The following is a 21,244-nucleotide window of genomic DNA, read 5'->3' on the forward strand; positions in this document are numbered from 1 at the left end:
CCTTTTCTTAGCTCTACACAACGACAACTATGTGCACTCCCCGATCTTCTGTCCAATCTGGATCTGTGTAAATCCTAGACCTGCCACGTCGTATCACATGGAATGACCTTAATAGGCTCAGTCGAAGCCAACGCCATTGCCAGACGTAGGCTCTCATTGTTAGGCTACAGGGAAAACGCAGCCCGTCAACAAAGGAGACTGCTTGTAGGTCTCCCGTGCGTCCAATCTTAGAATATTACACAACTATATGGGGCACATAACAGGGATTACTGAACATACACGAAGAACGGAACTAATTATTATAACTTTGTTTCCGCGACAGGCGAGTGTCATGGAAATGTTGAAAAACCTTAATTGGCAGACGCCTGAAGGCAGACGCCTATAAACCGGCGACGTTCCACTAACCAAATTTAGGGGACAAGTACATTTTTATTCCGCAGATTTCGTGGCCTTTGTGCTGTATCTTCACGGGCTCGGCATGTTATTTAGTGGATTTGGCAATGGTGGTGGTAGAGGGTGGTGGCATGCCCTTCCTGTCGCCATCTCTTCCCTTAACCCGTCCCCACTGCCCTCTCGGCCAACCCCTAGGAACAAATCTGTATATCCCAACCGTCTGCCTCTAGTGCTATCCCACATGAATACGTGCGAACGTTTTCTAAGAGTTTGCGAATCGCGTAACTGAGGAGGAACTTGAGTACCAGCCCGGTATTCATTTAGTCTAACGAGGGAAACCGCCCAAAAACCACATCCAGGCTGGCTGGCGCAACGGTCCTCGTCTGTAATCCGTCAGACGATTTAATTAGGGGCCTTCACGCTTCCCACACGGCAATCCGGGTGAGTATTTAGAAAACAAGTATGAATTGAAGAATCTACACATTCTACATCCTTCTACGTATCGCTCTCGTAGGGAAGGTGAAGATATGACTAAATCAATTACAGCATGCACAGAGACACGCAATTTGAACAAGAGGAAACCTTAACGCTTAACAAACGAGCGCCGTTCGGAAATGACTAACAGTTGCGTTCTTTTACGAATACCGTGCAAATTACTGACATGTCCTCTCGTACCACAATGAACTAATTCTAGTACACATGTAATCGTTTTTAACTCCTCTCTGTCTTCGTGTTCTACAGTTCTGACAGGGGCACGTATGATCATAGTTGTTTTTGCGCCCTAAAACAAAACAAACCATGCAGATGCTAGATGGCAGTTCTGAACAGTGCGTATAGTGAAAAGGTAGTGCTTCTTTGTTATTACGTAGAGGAAGCTTGAGGATGGAAGACGACTACCATGGACAAAGAAGGACTGCATCTTTTCTGTGGCAGAAAGGAGACGAAACAACAGATTTCAGAAACGTTTAACTGTGGTGTGTGATCAAGTAGCTCCTGCTTAAGGGACGCATCACTGCCATCAGCAGTAGAATGATAAGAAAAGTTGACATGGCTAGGGCTCACTGCTGCATGAAATCCACTACGTTCACCGGATCTCGCTTCATCTTATTTCACTTTATTCGCTAATGTGAAGCACATGTAGCGAGGAAAATGTTTTGGCAACAACGAAGAACGGGTGGGTGTGTCACGCAATAGTGAAGTTGCCATTAAGATGGCAGCGGCGTACTGACGTCGGTGGGAGTATAGTGACGTATGTACAATTCCTTATGTTAATTAATAAAAGGACTTACAAGAAAGTCCTGTAGCAAATCATTTCCGAACGCCCCTCGCATTCAACGATAGACGTCGAGTGGAAGAGGATCATCGTTCACTGCTTTCTCAGCCATATTGCCTCCATCACTAATGATGTCACAGACCTCAAATGAATAATCACTTTAGATAACGCCAAACAGCCTCAGTAACAATATTTGGATGTCTGCAAATTGTGAAAATGCGTAGGTGACCCTGCACAAAGCCTCGCTCATCACTACGCCAAACATGTCGTACGCGTAAGTCAGTTGAGGAATTGAGTTTAGTGTTCTGCCTCATCATCACAGACAGCAAGAATTAAGAACTGACCATTTCTCCTATCAGGATCAGGAGCGATCCGAGATCTAGCTCGGCAATGTAAATAGACGATCACTCAAAAAACACTAACAAATACATGGAGGCGGCAAAAGTCTCATGATACACATACAGATGGTGGTAAACCACGTCATTGCCGGTCCCAAGCCCGGTGCCCCATCTCGCAAGTCATGGGGAAGGAGCAGGGGGAGGAGTAACAACCTCGTAAAAAAACCTGGGTCCATCTGGCTCCGGATGGTAGCACCCAGTTAGGGCCCCTACCACCCTGGGTTACAGGCGGCCAACGGTCTCTAAGGCGAAAGAGGAACGTCGCTTCCCAACGGCAGAGAGCGGAAGAGCCACTGAAACGTATCAGGTAGCGGCGGTACTCCATTTTAGGGGCGGCTACCAAAGGCGTCTGTGTCCCCATGTCAGGGGCGGCCTGAACACATCTTCTGGGGCTAACAACTTCAGTCGTTTAACTGGACGGACATGAGCCGTCCCACCAAAAAATTTTTTAGCTCATGGAATGGATCGCGCTATGGAATCGAGATTACCCCAGAGGGACAGTCCCCCGTTGACCAAGGTCGACGCAAGCAAGCATTCGGATTCTGGGGGACTTGCCAAAAAGTGCATAAGGGAAGAGTCGGAGCTCCCAAGAACCTCAAAGAAGATTAAAACTAAAAAGACTTTCAGAATTGGAACCATAAATGTACAGACAATGATTAAGACTGGTAAACTTAAACAGGTAAAAGATGACATGAAAGAGAGAAGCATTGTAATATTAGCGATGCAAGAAACAAGATACACTGACGAAGACACAGTGGAGTCAGAAGGCTTCATAATACTGAAGGGGAAACCAGGAATTAAAGTGGGAAAGGAAAGACATGCACCTAGATGCTTTGGTACAGGGTTCATAGTAGACAAGAGATACGAGGATGGCATAACTGAAAAGAAGAGCAGGTCAGAAAGGACATCAACACTGACTTTTCAAGCTGGGAACAAAAAGTATACAATAATAAATGGACGTGCACCTACAAATGACAAGAACAGGAAAGACAAGAAAGTTGCTGATAAGTTTGTGGGAAGAGCTAGATGATACACTGAAAAACATACCATATAGACATGTAAAGATACTAGTAGGAGATAACAATGCACAGATTGGAAGAGAGAAGCAACATAAAGGAGTAGTGGGCGAGTACCCTGCACACCAGCGGACAAACAAAAATGGAGAAAGGCTAATTGAACTGTGTCGAGAACACAAAATGGGATTGATGACAACACACTTCAGGGCCAAACCGTGTAAGAAAAAGACATGGGCAAACCCATGCACCCAACTTGGGGAATTCCAAACAGACCACATAGCAATCAGCTGGACAAATGCTAAAGAGATCATGAACACAAAGATCAGGAAGAACACATGAATGGAATCGGATCACTATCTTACAGAAATTAAGTGCCTTTGGATTCCAAACAGGGACAGACTGCCACAGACGAACAGAATAACAGAAAACATAAAGGTAGACAGAGACAAATTAAGACACAATCGATCCAGATATGAGGAAAGAATTGAATCATTCAATGAATGGGACGACATGAAGCGAAATATGGCGAAACAGGCTGAACTATGGGGAAAGGAAGAAAGGAAACGGAAGCACTGGTGGTGGAACAAGGAATGTGAGGAAGCGGTAGAGACTCGCAGGAAAGCCTGGAGAGACTGGAGCAGCAAGAAGGACCCGGAAAATGGGAAGTTTCCTTAGGAGCAAGAAAGGAAGCAGCCCGAACAATAAGATGGGCCAAAAGACAGAAGATGAAGCAGGAACTAGACGAGATTGAGACCAACTTCAGGAAAAACAACAGCAGACGCTTTTTCGGGAAATTCAAAAAGAGTCTGATTGGATACAAGGGTAGAGAACTGTTTATAAGAGATAAGAAAAGGGAGCTGGCTGTCAGTGCGAAGGAGAACTGTCGGATTTTTGCAGAGCACTTTCACGACCTGCTGAACTGTGAACCACCTGAAGAAGAGCTGCAACTGGGGACTGACACAGAAGAGAGAGAGCCACGCCCTCCAACCACGGATGAAGTCGCACGTGACATAAGCGATCTGAAGAATAATAAGGCAACTGGAGAAGATGGTACAGCAGCCGAAATGATAAAGTGGGGAGGCAACAAAGCAATAGACAACATGACCAACATAATTCACCAGATCTGGAGAACAAAGTAGTTGCCAGAAGGATGGAAGAATGCAACTGTAGTACCAATACACAAGAAGGGGGACAAGAGAGATGCAAATAACTACAGACGAATATCACTACTAGAGGTCGGATACAAGGTGCTGTCAAAACTATTGCTCAAGAGGGTAGACGTACGGGTAGAAAGTATAGTTGGCGACTGCCAAGCGGGATTCAGGTAGGGAAGAGGTTGTGTAGAACAGATATTTATCCTGAAGCAACTGATAGAACATACGGCCTTAAAAAACAAAAAGACAGTAATAACCTTCGTGGACTTCACAAAGGCATATGACTCCATCGACAGACAGACTCTTGTTAGGATCCTGAAGAACAGAGGACTTGATGGAACTACACAACAACTCATAAAAGAAATTCGGACAGACACAAAAGCAAGGGTGAGATTCAGAGGAGCACTGTTAGAAGAATTTGAGATCAAGACTGGTGTTAAACAGGGAGATGGATTGTCACCGTTGTTGTTCAATATAGCACTGGACGAAGTGATCAGGCAGTGGAGAGCAATAAACGAGGAAATGGGAATACCAAAGACCCATGTGGGGGACAAAAAGGACATCAGGGCTCAAGTGGACTGTCTAGCCTTTGCAGATGACATAGCAATAGTGAGACGGAAGAAGACGCAAAGACACAACTCGACGACTTAAGTAAGATAGGCAGAAAGGTGGGACTGAGGATCGCCTATAACAAGACAAAGACATTAAACACCACTGCAAACTGGGAAACACCGGAAGGCACTGTGCAAATGGTGGACAAATTTAAATACCTGGGACAATTTATAACAGGAAGGAACAGGAGCAAGGGGGGAATAATAGAGAGAATAAAGAAGATGATGTCAGCCTTCTACATGACGAGAGAGGTATACAATAAAAAGAACATATCCACAGAGACAAAGTAAGTCACTACAAGGCAACAGTGAGTAATGCAGTATTATATGCTGCTGAGACGATGACACTAGGAAGAAATGGGGCAGAGCAGCTAGAGAAAGAAGAGAGGAAAATACTGAGAAAAATACTAGGTCCCAAAGGAGGTGGAGAGAGGTGGATGCGAAGACCTAGGGAAGAATTGTACCGGAACATGAGAACAATATCCGGGGAAATCAGACTCAAAACAGCAAGGTTTGCTGGGCAGGTAGGTAGGATGAGTATGGAAAGAATGACGAAGAGAGTGTGGGAAACAACAGGGAGGACAAGGGGAAAGACAGGAACCAAGTGGATTGTGGAACTTCGGAAGGACTGGTTGGAATTGGGGATCAAGGTCGAAGGAAAGAAAAATTGGAGGAACAAATACACACCGACAAATATGCCGGAGATCAATGACAGAGGAGAATACAGGACACGATTAGAATGTCACCAGTGGAGCCGCCAGGAGAAACGGAAACTGAAGATCTCGGAAGAAGAGCGGGAAAGGAGAAGAGAAAGAATGAAGAGGTTCTGGGAGAAGAAGAGGAAAATGCAGTCCACGTAGGGGCTACCCGTGGTCCTACAGAGGCCGTAACGCAAGAAGAAGAAGAAGAAGAAGAAGAAGGACAGATGGCAGTAATATGGTGTCCACATGGTATAAAAGGACAGAGTGGCGGAGCTCTCATTTGTTCTCAGCTGAGTCATGAATAAGGTTTCCGACGTGATTACAGACGCACGACGGGAATTAACAGACTTTGACTTCGGAATGGTAGTTGGAGCCAGACTCATGGAACATTCCATTTCGTAAATTGCTAGGGAATTCAATATTCTAAGAAATCCACAGAGTCAAGAGTGTGTCGAGAATACCCCATTTCAGGCGTTATCTCTCGCCACTGACAACGCAGTGGCTAACTGCCTTCATTCAACGACCGATAGCAGTGGTGTTTGTGTAGAGTTGTCATTGCTAACAGGCAAGCAACACTGCGTGAAATAAGCGCAGAAATCAATGCGGGACGTACAACGAACTTACCCGTTGGGGAAGTGAGGCGAAACTTGACGTCAATGGGCTACGGCAGCAGGGTATCGCCTGCAGCGCCTCTCCTGGGCTCGTGACCACATCAGTTGGAACGCAGACAACGGAGAACAGTGGCCTGCTCAGGTGAGTCCCTATTTCGTTTGGTAAAAGCTGATCGTAAGGTTCGAGCATGACGCAGAACCCACGAAGCAGTGAACCCGTGGCACTGCACTGTCCAAGCTGGTGGTGGCTCCATAACGATGTAGACTGTGTTTACGTGGAATGTACTGGGTCCTCTGGTTCAATTGAACCGATCATTTACTAGAAATAGTTATGTTCGGGTACTTGGAGATTCTTTGCAGCCATTCATTAACTTTATGTTCCCAAACAACGATGGAATTTTTATGGATGACAATGCACCATTACACCGGACTACAATTGCTCGCAAGCGGTTTCAAGAACATTCTGGAAAATTTGAGTGAATAATTTGGCTACCCAGATCGCCCGACATGTATCCCACCGTATATTTGCAGTACATAATAGAGAGGTCTGTTCGTCTACAAAATCGTGCACGGCAACACTTTCGCAACTCTGGAAGGCTATAGAGGCAGCAGGGCTCAGGATTTCTGTAGGTGACTTCCAACGACTTGCTGGGTCTATGCCACATCAACCTGATGCACGACGTCGGACAATAGGAAGACCGACACGACATTAGGAGGTATCCAATGACTTTCTGTACCTCAATGCATTTTATGTATCATATCAGAGACCCCAACCAAATTAGACAATGATAGGAATGTTTTCATACTTTATTTGTACAAGCAACGATTAACCAATTTGGATAATTTTTCGCCCGATTTTTATCAAATACTCAAATGTAATAAATGATGCTCTAGTATGTTGTTGAGTTTCGAAGTGTTGCGAGCCTACTGTAAACAGTGCGAGCTAGACAAGTTACGATGAAAGGCGTTAGCGCAACCGGCTTCCATGGCGTACAGCATTTTTCGTTTCCTAATTTGCGAAGAAACAATAGTATCATTTCAAAGAACCTTTTCTTTGGGAGGGGGTGGATGGAAAGGGAACGAACGATAACAACACTGAATGTAGACATCGCTGGCGAGGTACAATACGAAATCTTGATGAGATAACTATTTATTTGTTGGTACATTTACGCGCGTACCGCAGTAGAGATAAACCGGGCAGTAGCTGGTTCGTATTACGAACAATGTATTTGCATAGCTTCCGGAGCATCAATAGAAGGGAGCTCTGTCTTATTTCTGGATAGGCCCCGGGTTGTCTACTTTTCTATTGCTTCCTTTCCTATTTGCAACACAACGTTGCAGACCGTACCATATCTATAATACCTTAACAATAATACATGTAGTCCGCATGCCACCTTTTGGTGGCCTTTAGTGGTCTGGCTTGACTATAGAGTGCGACCACTGAATACACCTGACCACCCTTTCGACGATGTGTATCTGGACTGACCCCAGACGAATCGAGGGAATGGATGAAGGCAATTACTCTCAGCATTGTCAGTATCACGTATTCTCTGCATCATATTTGATGTCATCAGAGACCTCAACTAAATCATCATTCAATGCTGAGAGTGCCTTCATGTAGAAATATAACTTTAGGTATGAATTTCCTCGCAAAGCGCTATTCGGCTGTGACATACGTTGTCTGACCAAACGTCAAACTGCCTCATAAACAATATATAAGTAGAAATTCTTCCAATCCATATCCATATGTGGCATACAGCAAACCAGTGCTTAACAATATTGGTTAAAAACAGTCTCGGTTGCAATTTTTTTTTCTCAACAAAAAAGTGCCGTGAATCGTTTACACGTGTATAAATTTATATGAAATTAACTCTGCCGGCACTTGACATCTAAAGCCCGAAGTTGCGACGTTGTGGTCACAAGTAAAATCAGTCGTGTTAAAACCCTTAAAGTTACGTACTGTCTAAGAGATCTATAGTGCCTCTTATGAAATTTAAAACAATAATCTTTGCTTTCATGAACGCCAAATTTACGTTTCCTCTTGAAATATACGAAATTTTCGCGTCTGAAAAATTTTCCTACTCCAGAACTGGCAGGTATCATACATACATCAAAAAAAGTTTTCCATCATCCCGTATCCCAGAACTCCTGAAGACAGACGTTAACTTTGGTTATTGTATCACAGATACAGTCCCTTTGAATGTTCAGAGACGTCACTAAACCCGCCCAAAGGTGTAAACAACTATGCATGAGCAGCGCCTATTAGACGGAGGGGCTCCGACAGCCGATCAGTTCCAGTCATTCGACCAGGAAGGAGATACACGGCTCGTGTTGTATGTAGTTCAACCAAGCCTAGACGATCAATACAGCGGTTCGATCGCGTCCGCATTGTTACTTCTTTCCAGGAAGGTCTCTCAACAAGGGAAGTGTCCAGGCGTGTCGGAGTGAACCAAAGCGATGTTGTTCGGACATGGAGGAGGTATAGAGAGACCGGAACTGTGATGACACGCCTCGCTCTTGCCGCCCAAGGGTTACCCTGCAGAGAATGATCGCTACCTACGGCTTATGGCTAAGAGAAAGCCTGACAACAACGCCACCATGTAGAGTAATGCTCTACGTGTAGGCACAGGACGTCGTGTTACGACCCAAATTGTGCGCAATAGTCTGCATGATGCGCAATATCACTCCAGACGTCCATGGCGAGGTCCATCTTTGCAACCACGACACCAGGCAGCGCGGTACAAATGGGCCCAACAACATGCCGAATGGACCGCTCAGGATTGGCATCACTTTCCCTTCACCGGTGTGTGTCTCATATGCCTTCAATCAGACATTCGTCGGCGACGTGTTTGAAGGCAACCCGGTCAGGCTGACGCCTTAGACACACTGTCCAGCGAGTGCAGCAAGGTGGAGGATTCCTTCTGTTTTGGGGTTGCATTATGTGGCGCCAACCTACACCGATGGTGGTCACGGAAGGCGCCGAAACAGCTGTACGATACATGAATGCTATCCTCCGATCGATAGTGCAACCACATCGGCAGCATATGGGCGAGGCGTTCGTCTTCATGGACGACCAAATCGGGCCCCCATCGTACACATCTTGTGAATGACTTCCTTAAGGATAACGACAACGCTCGACTAGAGTGGCTAGGATGTTCTCCAGAAATGAATCCTATCGGACATGCCTGGGATAGACGGAAAAGGGCTGTTTATGGACGATGGGACCCACCAACCACTCTGAGGGATGTACGCCGAATCGCAGTTGAGGAGTGATACAATCTGGACCAACAGCGACTAGTATGCCACGACGAATGCAGGCAAGCATCAATGCAAGAGGACGTGCTATTGGGTATTAGAGGTACCAGTGTAAACAATCTGGACCACCACCTCAGAAGGTCTCGGTGTATGGTGATACAACATGCAGTGTGTGGTTTTCATGAGCAATAAAATGGGCGGAAATGATGTTTATGTTGATCTCTATTCCAATTTTCTGTGCAGGTTCCGGAACTCTCGGAACTAAGGTGATACAAAACTTTTTTTGATGTGTGTATTTTCCGCAGCAGATGACATAACCAAATGTGAGACGACCCATTAATCTACTGCTGGGAGAGACAGTCCGATCTGTCAGCCATCAAACGTTAAATAAAATAAGCTATAGTTTGAAGTGATCAAGTGAAGTCCCACAGTGCCATGATACAGAGACCGAATTGTAGGAGCGGTATTCCATTATCTGCCTCGCCGTCCTCATTGTGTTCTCAGTTCACACGACATACAATGCAACTCCATTCATACACTAATATTTACCATTTGTCACTGACGAGACCAGTGACATCAAAATCGTACGAAATTATAGATTAGAGGTATTAATACTAAAAGGGAAAACACTTCCAGATGTTCTACAAAATTATGTTTATTTGGTGACGAACCGGCCTTCGGCTTCTCAGGTCATCTTCAGGTGTCAACAATTGCAGAACGATAGGAAGTGTTTTCCTTTTTAATATTATCATGTACTGCCTAGCACCACAGGTAATTCATTTAATGTTAAGTATTGGTATAATATAGTCTGTTTGGTTATTGATACTGAGATCGCTAAAGACGGAAAACCTGTTACTTTTGGATATGGGAAAGAGCTTGTCGTTTTTTTGTTAAGGAAACACCAATAATTCGCCTAGTACTAACCAGGTACTATACGGAAGATCTGTCATGTTGGCTGGACTGTGCCAGAAGCGGCTGTGTACTACCATATCGTATTCGTCATCGTTGATGTATACCTCATGACAGTACACAGCAGTTCAGAGCGCCACAGCGGTTTAAGTAAATCCGCTGTGGGCTAATGATGGCTATTATAACAGAAATCGGTCACCATCAATAGACAGAAAATAAATTACAATTTAGAGTGGCGCTTTTTATTCTTATGTAAAGGAACTTGTTCAATGTGTGCTCATCTCACTGCAGTGCGCACCAGCAGCTAATTGAGGGGGTTCGGCGGAAGTAAGTACTACCTCACAAGAGTTTATTTTGTGTTACTGCATCTTATACGTTTGGCTAAATTTTGACTGACCCAGGAGGGTACTTCACGTGGGTAAACGATTGCAACCACGAAAATATTCCATCTGAAGCATGTTACGTGCAACACCAACAAAAAATCCATCATGCTTATCAGATCAACGTCTACTGGACACGGTGGATCACAGACCAAATGACGAAGCTTATTACTGACCCCCTACTGCCCACTGTAACAGATGTTTTCAACCACTCGTTAACCAGAAGTATCTTCCCTGAGATATGGAAACAGGGACTTATTAAGCCGTTAACTAAAAAGGACGTTGGCATAGCACCCTTTCATTACTATTTGCATTCCTCCTGCACTGTGTGTGTGAAATCTTACGGGACTTAACTGCTAAGGTCATCAGTTCCTAAGCTTACACAGTACTTAACCTAAATTATCCTGAGGACAAACACACACACACCCATGCCCGAGGGAGGACTCGAACCTCCACCGGGACCAGCCGCTCAGTCCATGACTGCAGCGCCCCAGACCGCTCGGCTAATCGCGCGCTGCGCCTGCATTGTGCACGCCGTTAGAAGATATACTTCCACGACCAGCTAACAAGGTATCTTGCCGCGCGGAATTAACCGAGCGGTTTAAGACGCTGCAGTCATGGACTGTGCGGCTGGTCCCGATGGAGGTTCGAGTCCTTTCTCGGGCATGGGTTTGTGTGATTGTCCTTCGGATAATCTAGGTTAAGTAGTGTGTAAGCTTAAGGACTGTTGACCTTAGCAGTTAAGTCCCATAAGATTTCACACACATCTGAACATTTTTGAACAAGGTATCTCACTACAAACAGCTTAACAGACGAATACTATTCAGGGTCCTGTAGCCATCGCACACAACATTCAATTTAATAAAGGTAACAGATGACCTCAAGCTTGCCATAAATGCACAAGAGGCAGCTATCACGTGCTTCTAGGCTTCAGCAAAGTTTTTGACTCTGTCGACTATGACATTTTACTTGCCAAAATTAACACCCTAAATTTCTCACCAGGTCACTCATACCTGACGCCTCGCCAGCAATGCGGTATTTCCGGCACCAGAAGGTCACAATGCAGGCAGGTATATCAGGCGTTCCCCAGGGGTCGGTATTAGGTCCCATACTCTTCTAACTGTACGTAAATTTATTATTATTATAATCATTATTATTATCACTATCAGTGGCAGCAGCTACAGTTGGACAACAACTGCCAGTAGTAATTTTATTATTTCATTAGTAGAATTCACTCAAACTGCCATTTCCGACACTCAATTTTTTTAATACGAGGTACATTCAAGTTCTAAGGCCTCCGATTTTTTTCTAATTAACTACTCACCCGAAATCGATGAAACTGGCGTTACTTCTCGACGTAATCGCCCTGCAGACGTACACATTTTTCACAACGCTGACGCCATGATTCCATGGCAGCGGCGAAGGCTTCTTTAGGAGTCTGTTTTGACCACTGGAAAATCGCTGAGGCAATAGCAGCACAGCTGGTGAATATGCGGCCACGGAAAAAGCCAAAAGTCACTAGGAGACAGGTCAGGTGAGTAGGGAGCATGAGGAATCACTTCAAAGTTGTTATCATGAAGAAACTGTTGCGTAACGTTAGCTCGATGTGCGGGTGCGTTGTCTTGGTGAAACAGCACAAGCGCAGCCCTTCCCGGACGTTTTTGTTGCAGTGCAGGAAGGAATTTGTTCCTCAAAACATTTTCGTAGGATGCACCTGTTACCGTAGTGCCCTTTGGAACGCAATGGGTAAGGATTACGCCCTCGCTGTCCCAGAACATGGACACCATCATTTTTTCAGCACTGGCGGTGACCCGAAATTTTTTTGGTGGCGGTGAATCTGTGTGCTTCCATTGAGCTGACTGGTGCTTTGTTTCTGGATTGAAAAATGGCATCCACGTCTCATCCATTGTCACAACCGACGAAAAGAAAGTCCCATTCACGCTGTTGTTGCATGTCAACATTGCTTGGCAACATGCCACACGGGCAGTCCGTCAGCATTCGTGGCACCCACCTGGATGACTCTTTTCGCATTTTCAGGTCGTCATGCAGGATTGTGTGCACAGAACCCACAGATATGCCAACTCTGGAGGCGATCTGTTAAACAGTCATTCGGCGATCCCCCAAAACAATTCTCTCCACTTTCTCGATCATGTTGTCAGACCAGCTTGTGCGAGCCTGAGGTTGTTTCCGTTTGTTGTCACGATGTTCTGCCTTCATTAAACTGTCGCACCCACGAACGCACTTTCGACACATCCATAACTCCATCACCACATGTCTCCTTCAACCGTCGATGAATTTCAATTGGTTTCACACCACGCAAATTCAGAAAACGAATGATTGCACGCTGTTCAAGTAAGGAAAACGTCGCCATTTTAAGTCTTTAAAACAGTTCTCATTCTCGCCGCTGGCGGTAAAATTCCATCTGCCGTACGGTGCTGCCATCTCTGGGACGTATTGACAATGAAAGCGGCCTCATTTTAAAACAATGCGCATGTTTCTATCTCTTCCCAGTCCGGAGAAAAAAAATCGGAGGCCTTAGAACTCGAATGCACCTCGTACTAGTTGTCATATTAAAATTTGTTTTTTTTAGATAACTAATATGTAAAGAAGGTACTGTAGATGTGAAACCGTGGTCCGATATAAGAAAGGGACTGATGGGCCCAATCAGATCAAGTTAAATAAATAATAAAAATAAATTCGAAGATAAGATCATACATACATACAGTTAAATCGGGAAGTTTACGTAGCAGATGGTATTTTCCAGCCATATATATGGCTCTACTTGTTACCATCATGCGGTGCATTCGAACTACAGATAATTAGATACTACTGATGTACTATGCTGAAGGTTAGCACTTATTTCTGCTTACTCCTTCGGTAACGAAACTGTGTAATCAATGAAGTGATTTGCTGAGAGATTTAATGAAATATAAATATAAAAGAAATAACAAATAATTTTCTTAAGATTCAAGACGTACCTCGTGGCTCCGCTCCAACTACTGCCCATCGCGGCCAGCGTGGCGTCTCCACTGCGCTTGACGTTCCCTCCGCCGCTGGCGCCGCCGTTACCCGCCGCCGGCGCGAAGGCGGACTGCTGCGAGGCGGGTCCGCCACCCGCATACGGCCCGCCGGGGGCCATCGGGTCTCCAGGCCCGAACCGCGACAGCAGCTCGCGGGGCAAGTCGGACCGAATGACGACGCCGTCGACGCTGGGCCCGAAGGCGCTCAGGTAGGCCGGCGGCGACACGTCCGCGCGCAGCAGTTCCTCCAGCGGCACCTGCAACCACCCCAGCCTCTCACTTAACTCCTCTCACATCCACTTCAACGGCGCAATTTTTTTTTTTTTTATTTTGTGCACGACGCTCTACCACATTATCGAGAAATAAGCAACACTCAATTATACGGCGTGTTTCCAGCTACTGGTCAGACTAATTTCTTTTACGCTGAGAATTAATGTTAGAAAGAAAAAAAGTAATGAAGACTATGGTCCATGCTTGCAGGTAGGTTTTCTCACTGGGAGTTTTGAATTGGAGCTGCAGATACCGACTGAAATACACTCATGCTCATAAATTAAGGATAATTGCAGAATGTGGCTCAAAAATGGCTCTGAACACTATGCGACTTAACTTCTGAGGTCATCAGTCGCCTAGAACTTAGAACTAATTAAACCTAACTAACCTAAGGACATCACACACATCCATGCCCGAGGCAGCATTCGAACCCGCGACCGTAGCGGCCGCTGGGCTCCAGACTGCAGAATGTGGTGCCACACAACGTGGCACTACACAAAACTGGCGCTAATAGCATGGGCACATAGGGAACACACACGACACAGATCTGCAAGTCCACGGTATTGGTAGTACGTTGAGAAAACCGTCCTGAAACACGTGTGCTAAAAAACGCCACTGTTTCCTGCGCATGTACCCCGACATCAATATGGAATATGATCACCATGCACACGTACACGGGCCGCACAACGGGTTGGCATACTCTGGATCAGGTGGTCGATCAGCTGCTGGGGTGTAGTCTCTCATTCTTGCACCGCACCAGGGCCTGTCGGAGCTCCTGAAGCGATACGTCGACCGAGAGCATCCCAGACGCGCTCGATGGGGTTTAGGTCTGGAGAACAGGCAGGCCACTCCACACCTGATATCTTCTGTTTCAAGGTACTCCTCCACGATGGCACCACGGTGTGCGTTATCATCTATCAGGAGGAAGGTGGGACCCACTGCACCCCTGAAAAGGTGGACATACTGGTTCAAAATGACAATTCCTCTGTCAAAGACATGCAGGGGCGTACGTGCACCAACCATAATCCCACCCCACAACATCAAACCACGACCTCCATACAGGTCCCTTTCAAGGACATTAAGGGCGAAAATCACTGTTCAGACTATAACTGGACTCCTCCATGAACATAACCTGGGGCCACTGTTCCAATGACCATGTACGGTGTTCTTGACACCAGGTTTAACGGGGTCTCCTGTGACCAGAGATCAGCGGAAGGCGCCTTGCAGGTCTCTGGACGAATAAACCATGTCTGTTCAGTCGTTTGTAGACTGTGTGTCTGGAGACAACTGTTGCAGTGGCTGCGGTAAGCTCGCGAGCAAGGCTACCTGCAGTACTCCGTGGCCGTCTGTGGGCAATGATGGTGAGATATCGGTCTTCTTGTGGTGTTGTACGCTGTGGACGTCCCGTACAGTAGCGCCTGGACACGTTTCCAGTCTGCTGGAATCATTGCCATAATCTTGAGATCACACTTTGTGGCACACGGAGGGCCCGTCCTACGACCTGCTGTGTTTGACCAGCCTCCAGTCGCCCTAGTATTCTACCCCTCATAAGGTCATCAGTATGTATTCTTTGAGCCATTTTCTAAACACAGTCACCATTAGCACGTCTGGAAACGTCTGCACACTTACTCGCTGCACCGTACTGTGACATGCACCAACACACCTCTGCGTATGTGGACTGCTGCCAGCGCCACCGTGCGACGACCGCAGGTCAAATGCATTGCATGGTCATACCCTGAGGTGATTTAAACCCACAAACCGCCCACCAGAGCGTTGTTTCACCATGTATCAGCATTATCCTTAATTTATGAGCATGAGTGTAGTTCGTCTACCTGATTCGCTATTCGTTTGTCGGCCGTGTTTTCCACGCTGAGATCGGGTGGCGCAGACGACGGCCGGGGAAGTGAAGAGGCGAGGAGGACTGCCCAGGTACTTCTCTGGGTCCGACCACCTACTCGGGCAGTAACAGCGTTGTCTAGGAGCTCTGCAGTGGCGATATCGAGTACTGGTGTGCCGCTGTACTGTGATTCCGTTGGAGACGGGCGTAATTCGGTGGCCCGGATTTTGAAAAAGATTTAGAGTGTAGTGCGATTTTGTCGCCGCTACTTGGAATACATGTGTTGTTCGACCGCAGAGATGGTACAGGCCTGTATAATTCGTCGTTGAGTGCTGGTGTCGTTTCCGAACGTTCACTGGTGTGTTTGCCTACCGCGACACCGTTGTCAGCGACTAGGTTTCATTAAAAGAACTGCTGTTTTATGATGGCCTGTTGCATTTCTAAATTTTGGACCGGTTCTTAAATTAGTGCTTATTAGTTTAAAAGCGGGTGCCCACTACTTTTTATTTTAATATAGCTATGTCGGATTTTTGGCAAATGGAAGTTGGTGCGAGGTTAAAATAGGCTGATAATAGTGCAGGGGCTTAAATATCGTATCGGTCATCATCCACATACGGAACAGTCCGACTGTGTAGCGATGCAGGACGACAGTCCCAGTCTTCCCGGCTCAGCAACTTGGAGTTTCTGTTGTGCCGACTCCTTGAATTCAGCTGTGTGAAGAGTCCTACCAACAAGTTGACATCACGCTCCAGTCCCCGTTGATGAGCTTCGAATTTGGTTTCTGAATCTTTACTAAATTACGACTGTCAAATTGACCTCGGTAAAATCTGATATACAGCCCTCTGCTCCTAATTGATCATTTCCTTGTTCAGATGGAAGTAGGTTATGATAGTTGACATCCGCAGCATTCCTTAAAAAATTATCTAATACCGTCAACAACATTATTTTGAAGACAAGGTGCTCTGAAGCTTAGATACAGGGCACGAGCCAAACTACGGAAACCCCTGAAACACAACTGAGTGCCATGCCAAATTGGACGTAGGAAAACCGTCGGCATTGAAACTAGCTTACAGTCGCCGCGGAATGGGTAAGTACCGGCGCTGTATGTTTTCAAGGGAATCTTACACCACTCTTCCTGCAAAACGGTGGCAAGTTCATGTAAAGACGATGGAGGCGGACAGAGGCCACACACTCTTTTCTCCAAAGTAGGCCACAGTGGCTCAGGAATGTTGTGATCTCGTAACTGTGGTGGACAGGATAGATACGACAGTTCATCCACATGCTGACACAACAATCCTGGAAGATGAGAGCTGTGTAAACAGGGGACCTGTCCTCCTGGAACACAGCCATCCCCTTTGGAGGCAAACACTCTCCCATGAGACTGACCTGTCAACCAAAGTGGTCACATAATCCTTGGCAGCCGGCAGCTGTGGCTGAGCGGTTCAGGGTGCTTCAGTCCGGAACCGCGCTGTGCTACGGTAGCAGGTTCGAATACTACCTCGGGCATGGATGTGTGTGATGTCCTTAGATTAGTTAGGTTTGTTGTTGTGTTGTTGTGGTCTTCAGTCCTGAGACTGGTTTGATGCAGCCCTCCATGGTACTCTATCCTGTGCAAGCTTCTTCATCTCCCAGTACCTACTGCAACTTCCTTCCTTCTGAATCTGCTTAGTGTATTCATCTCTTGGCCTCCCTCTGCGATTTTTACCCTCCACGCTGCCCTCCAATACCAAATTTGTGATCCCTTGATGCCTCAGAACATGTCCTACCAATCGATCCCTTCTTTTAGTCAAGTTGTGCCACAAACTTCCCTTCTCCACAATCCTGTTCAGTACTTCCTCATTAGTTATGTGATCCACCCATCTAATCTTAAGCATTCTTCTGTAGCACCACATTTCGAAAGCTTCTATTCTCTTCTTGTCCAAACTATTTATCGTCCATGTTTCACTTCCGTACATGGCTACACTCCATACAAATACTTTCAGAAACGACTTATTCTTCAGAAATGCTTTCTTGCCAGTGTCAGTCTACATTTCCTCGATGTTAACCAATTTCTCTTCTTCAGATATGCTTTCCTTGCCAGTGCCAGTCTACATTTTATATCCTCTCTACTTCGACCATCATCAGTTATTTTGCTCCCCAAATAGCAAAACTCCTTTACTACTTTAAGTGTCTCATTTCCTAACCTAATTCCCTCAGTATCACCCGACTTAATTCTACTACATTCCATTCTCCTCGTTTTGCTTTTGTTGATGTTTAACTTATATCGTACTTTCAAGACGCTATCCATTCCGTTCAACTGCTCTTCCAAGTCCTTTGCTGTCTCTGACAGAATTACAATGTCATCGGCGAACCTCAAAGTTTTTATTTCTTCTCCATGGATTTTAATACCTACTCCAAATTTTTCTTTTCTTTCCTTTACTGCTTGCTCAATATACAGATTGAATAACATCGGGGATAGGCTACAACCCTGTCTCACTCCCTTCCCAACCACTGCTTCCCTTCCATGTCACTCGACTCTTATAACTGCCATCTGGCTCCTGTACAAATTGTAAATAGCTTTTCGCTCCCGGTATTTTACCCCTGCCACCTTCAGAATTTGAAAGAGAGTATTCCAATCGACATTGTCAAAAGCTTTCTCTAAGTCTACAAATGCTAGAAACGTAGGTTTACCTTTCCTTAATCTGGCTTCTAAGATAAGTCGTGTGGTCAGTATTGCCTCACGTGTTCCAACGTTTCTACGGAATCCAAACTGATCTTCCCCGAGGTCGGCTTCTACCAGTTTTTCCATTCGTCTGTAAGGAATTCGTGTAAATATTTTGCAGCCCTGACTTCACATCTGTCAACACCTTCTTTCTTTGGGATTGGAATTATTATATTCTTCTTGATGTCTGAGGGTATTTCGCCTGTCTCATACATCTTGCTCACCAGATGGTAGAGTTTTGTTAGGACTGGCTCTCCCAAGGCGGTCAGTAGTTCTAATGGAATGTTGTCTACTCCCAGGGCCTTGCTTCGACTCAGGTCTTTCAGTGCTCTGTCAAACTCTTCACGCAGTATCATATCTCCCAATTCATCTTCATCTACATCCTCTTCCATTTCCATAATATTGTCCTCAAGTACATCGCCCTTGTATAGACCCTCTATATACTCCTTCCACCTTTCTGCTTTCCCTTCTTTGCTTAGAACTGGGTTTCCATCTGAGCTCTTGAAATTCATACAAGTGGATCTCTTTTCTCCAAAGGTCTCTTTAATTTTCCTGTAGGCAGTATCTATCTTACCCCTAGTGAGATAGCCTCTACATCCTCACATTTGTCCTCTAGCCATTCCTGTTTAGCCATTTTGCACTTCCTGTTGATCTCATTTTTGTGACGTTTGTATTCGTTTTTGCCTGCTTCATTTACTGCATTTTTATATTTTCTCCTTTCATCAACTAAATTCAATATTTCTTCTGTTACCCAAGGATTTGTACTAGCCCTCGTCTTTTTACCTACTTGATCCTCTGCTGCCTTCACTACTTCATCCCTCAAAGCTACCCATTCTTCTTCTACTGTATTTCATTCCCCCTTCTTGTCAATTGTTCCCTTATGCTCTCCCTGAAACTCTGTACAACCTCCGGTGCTTTCAGTTTATCCAGGTCCCATCTCCTTAAATTACCACCCTTTTGTAGTTTCTTCAGTTTTGATCTAAAGTTCATAACCAATAGATTGTGGTCAGAGTGCACATCTGTCCCTGGAAATGTCTTACAATTTAAAACCTGGTTCCTAAATCTCTGCCTTACCATTGTACAGGGTGATTCAAAAAGAATACCACAACTTTAGGAATTTAAAACTCTGCAACGACAAAAGGCAGAGCTAAGCACTATCTGTCGGCGAATTAAGGGAGTTATAAAGTTTCATTTAGTTGTACATTTGTTCGCTTGAGGCGCTGTTGACTAGGCGTCAGCGTCAGTTGATGCTGAGATGGCGACCGCTCAACAGAAAGCTTTTTGTGTTATTGAGTACGGCAGAAGTGAATCGACGACAGTTGTTCAGCGTGCATTTCGAACGAAGTATGGTGTTAAACCTCCTGATAGGTGGTGTATTAAACGTTGGTATAAACAGTTTAAAGAGAATGGGTGTTTGTGCAAAGGGAAAAGTTCTGGACGGCCGAGAACGAGTGATGAAAATGTAGCACGCATCCAGCAAGCATTTGTTCGCAGCCCAGGAAAATCGACTCGCAGAGCTAGCAGAGAGCTGCAAATTCCACAATCAACTGTATGGACAGTCCTACGAAAAAGGTTAGTTACGAAACCTTATCGTCTGAAATTGGTTCAAGCACTGTCTGCAGCTGATAAGATTAAAAGAATCGATTTCTGTGATTTTATCCTTGCTCAAATGGAAACAGATGGATATTTCGTTTCAAAGATCGTGTTTAGTCATGAAGCAACTTTCCACACTAACGGGAAAGTCAACCGTCACAATGTCTGTATATGGGGCACTGAGAATCCGCGGGAAACAACTAAGTATGAACGTGACTCGCCTAAGGTGAACGTTTTCTGTGCCACTTCAGCCAATAAAGTTTTTGGTCCCTTTTTCTTCGAAGGTGCTACTGTAACTGGACTACAGTATCTGGAGATGTTAGAGAATTGGCTGTTCCCTCAGCTCGAACAAGCAGCACAACAATTCATATTTCAGCAGGATGGAGCGCCTCTAACCGCACGGCCACTTCGGCCGGCAAATGGTACGAGGTGGTACAAAGGGTTGATGATTGAGCCAGCACGGGATGCCTCTCCCGTTGGGCCAGCGGACGATTTTCCTGCCCAGTCCGGAGAAGTACAAGAGGTGGGTATGCTTGTCATTGGGAGCTTCAATGTTAGGTGGCTGATGGAGCCCCTCAGAGAGACAGGAGGCGGGAGAGAATTCCAGTGCGCATTCGATATGTTTGCCGGAAGGTCTCAACCTTGATGTGGAAGAGGCCCTGCCGGCGGCTATCGAGCGCACTGGATGCAACCGGTTGCATGTAGTGGCACATGTCGGGACCAATGACGCCTGCCGCTTGGGTTCTGAGGCCACCCTCGGCTCCTCTCGGCGGCTGGTTGATTTGGTGAAGGCATCTAGCAACGCACGTGAGGTGCAGGCTAAGCTGCCTATTTGTACCATCGTAACCATGGTTGATCGCGGTCCTCTGGTTTGGAGCAGAGTGGAAGATCCAAACCAGAGGCTCATATTACTCTGCGACAGTATCGGATGCGAATTTCTCGACCCCCGTCCGCTATCTGGTGAAGAATTGTAGGGTTCCCACGCGGTCAGACGTGCACTATACGCAGGAAGCGGCTACAAGGGCAGCGGAGTACGTGTGGCCTGCACATGAGGCTTTTTTGGGTTAGAGAAGCCCTCCCTTGGGATCAAAGACGATTTGTCTGTTAAATCAGCCACAGTGA

At 45.8% G+C, this 21,244-nt stretch overlaps 1 protein-coding gene across 1 annotated transcript in view; it reads right to left on the bottom strand.

Annotated features, from left to right (window-relative positions):
- LOC124593849 (neuroligin-2-like) overlaps positions 1-21,244 on the bottom strand; it is a gene marked incomplete at its 3' end in the record, with an annotated part of 358,509 nt that overhangs the window by 165,390 nt on the left and 171,875 nt on the right. Inside the window, exons 5-6 of the mRNA XM_047132197.1 lie at positions 13,824-13,978; positions 13,680-13,754 (exon numbers count right to left, since the gene is read on the bottom strand). Coding sequence (XP_046988153.1) covers positions 13,680-13,754; positions 13,824-13,978 — 230 coding nt within the window. The remainder of the gene's footprint in view (positions 1-13,679; positions 13,755-13,823; positions 13,979-21,244) is intronic.

Source organism: Schistocerca americana, chromosome 2 (genome assembly GCF_021461395.2).
Source record: "Schistocerca americana isolate TAMUIC-IGC-003095 chromosome 2, iqSchAmer2.1, whole genome shotgun sequence".
Taxonomy (NCBI): Eukaryota; Metazoa; Arthropoda; class Insecta; order Orthoptera; family Acrididae; genus Schistocerca; species Schistocerca americana.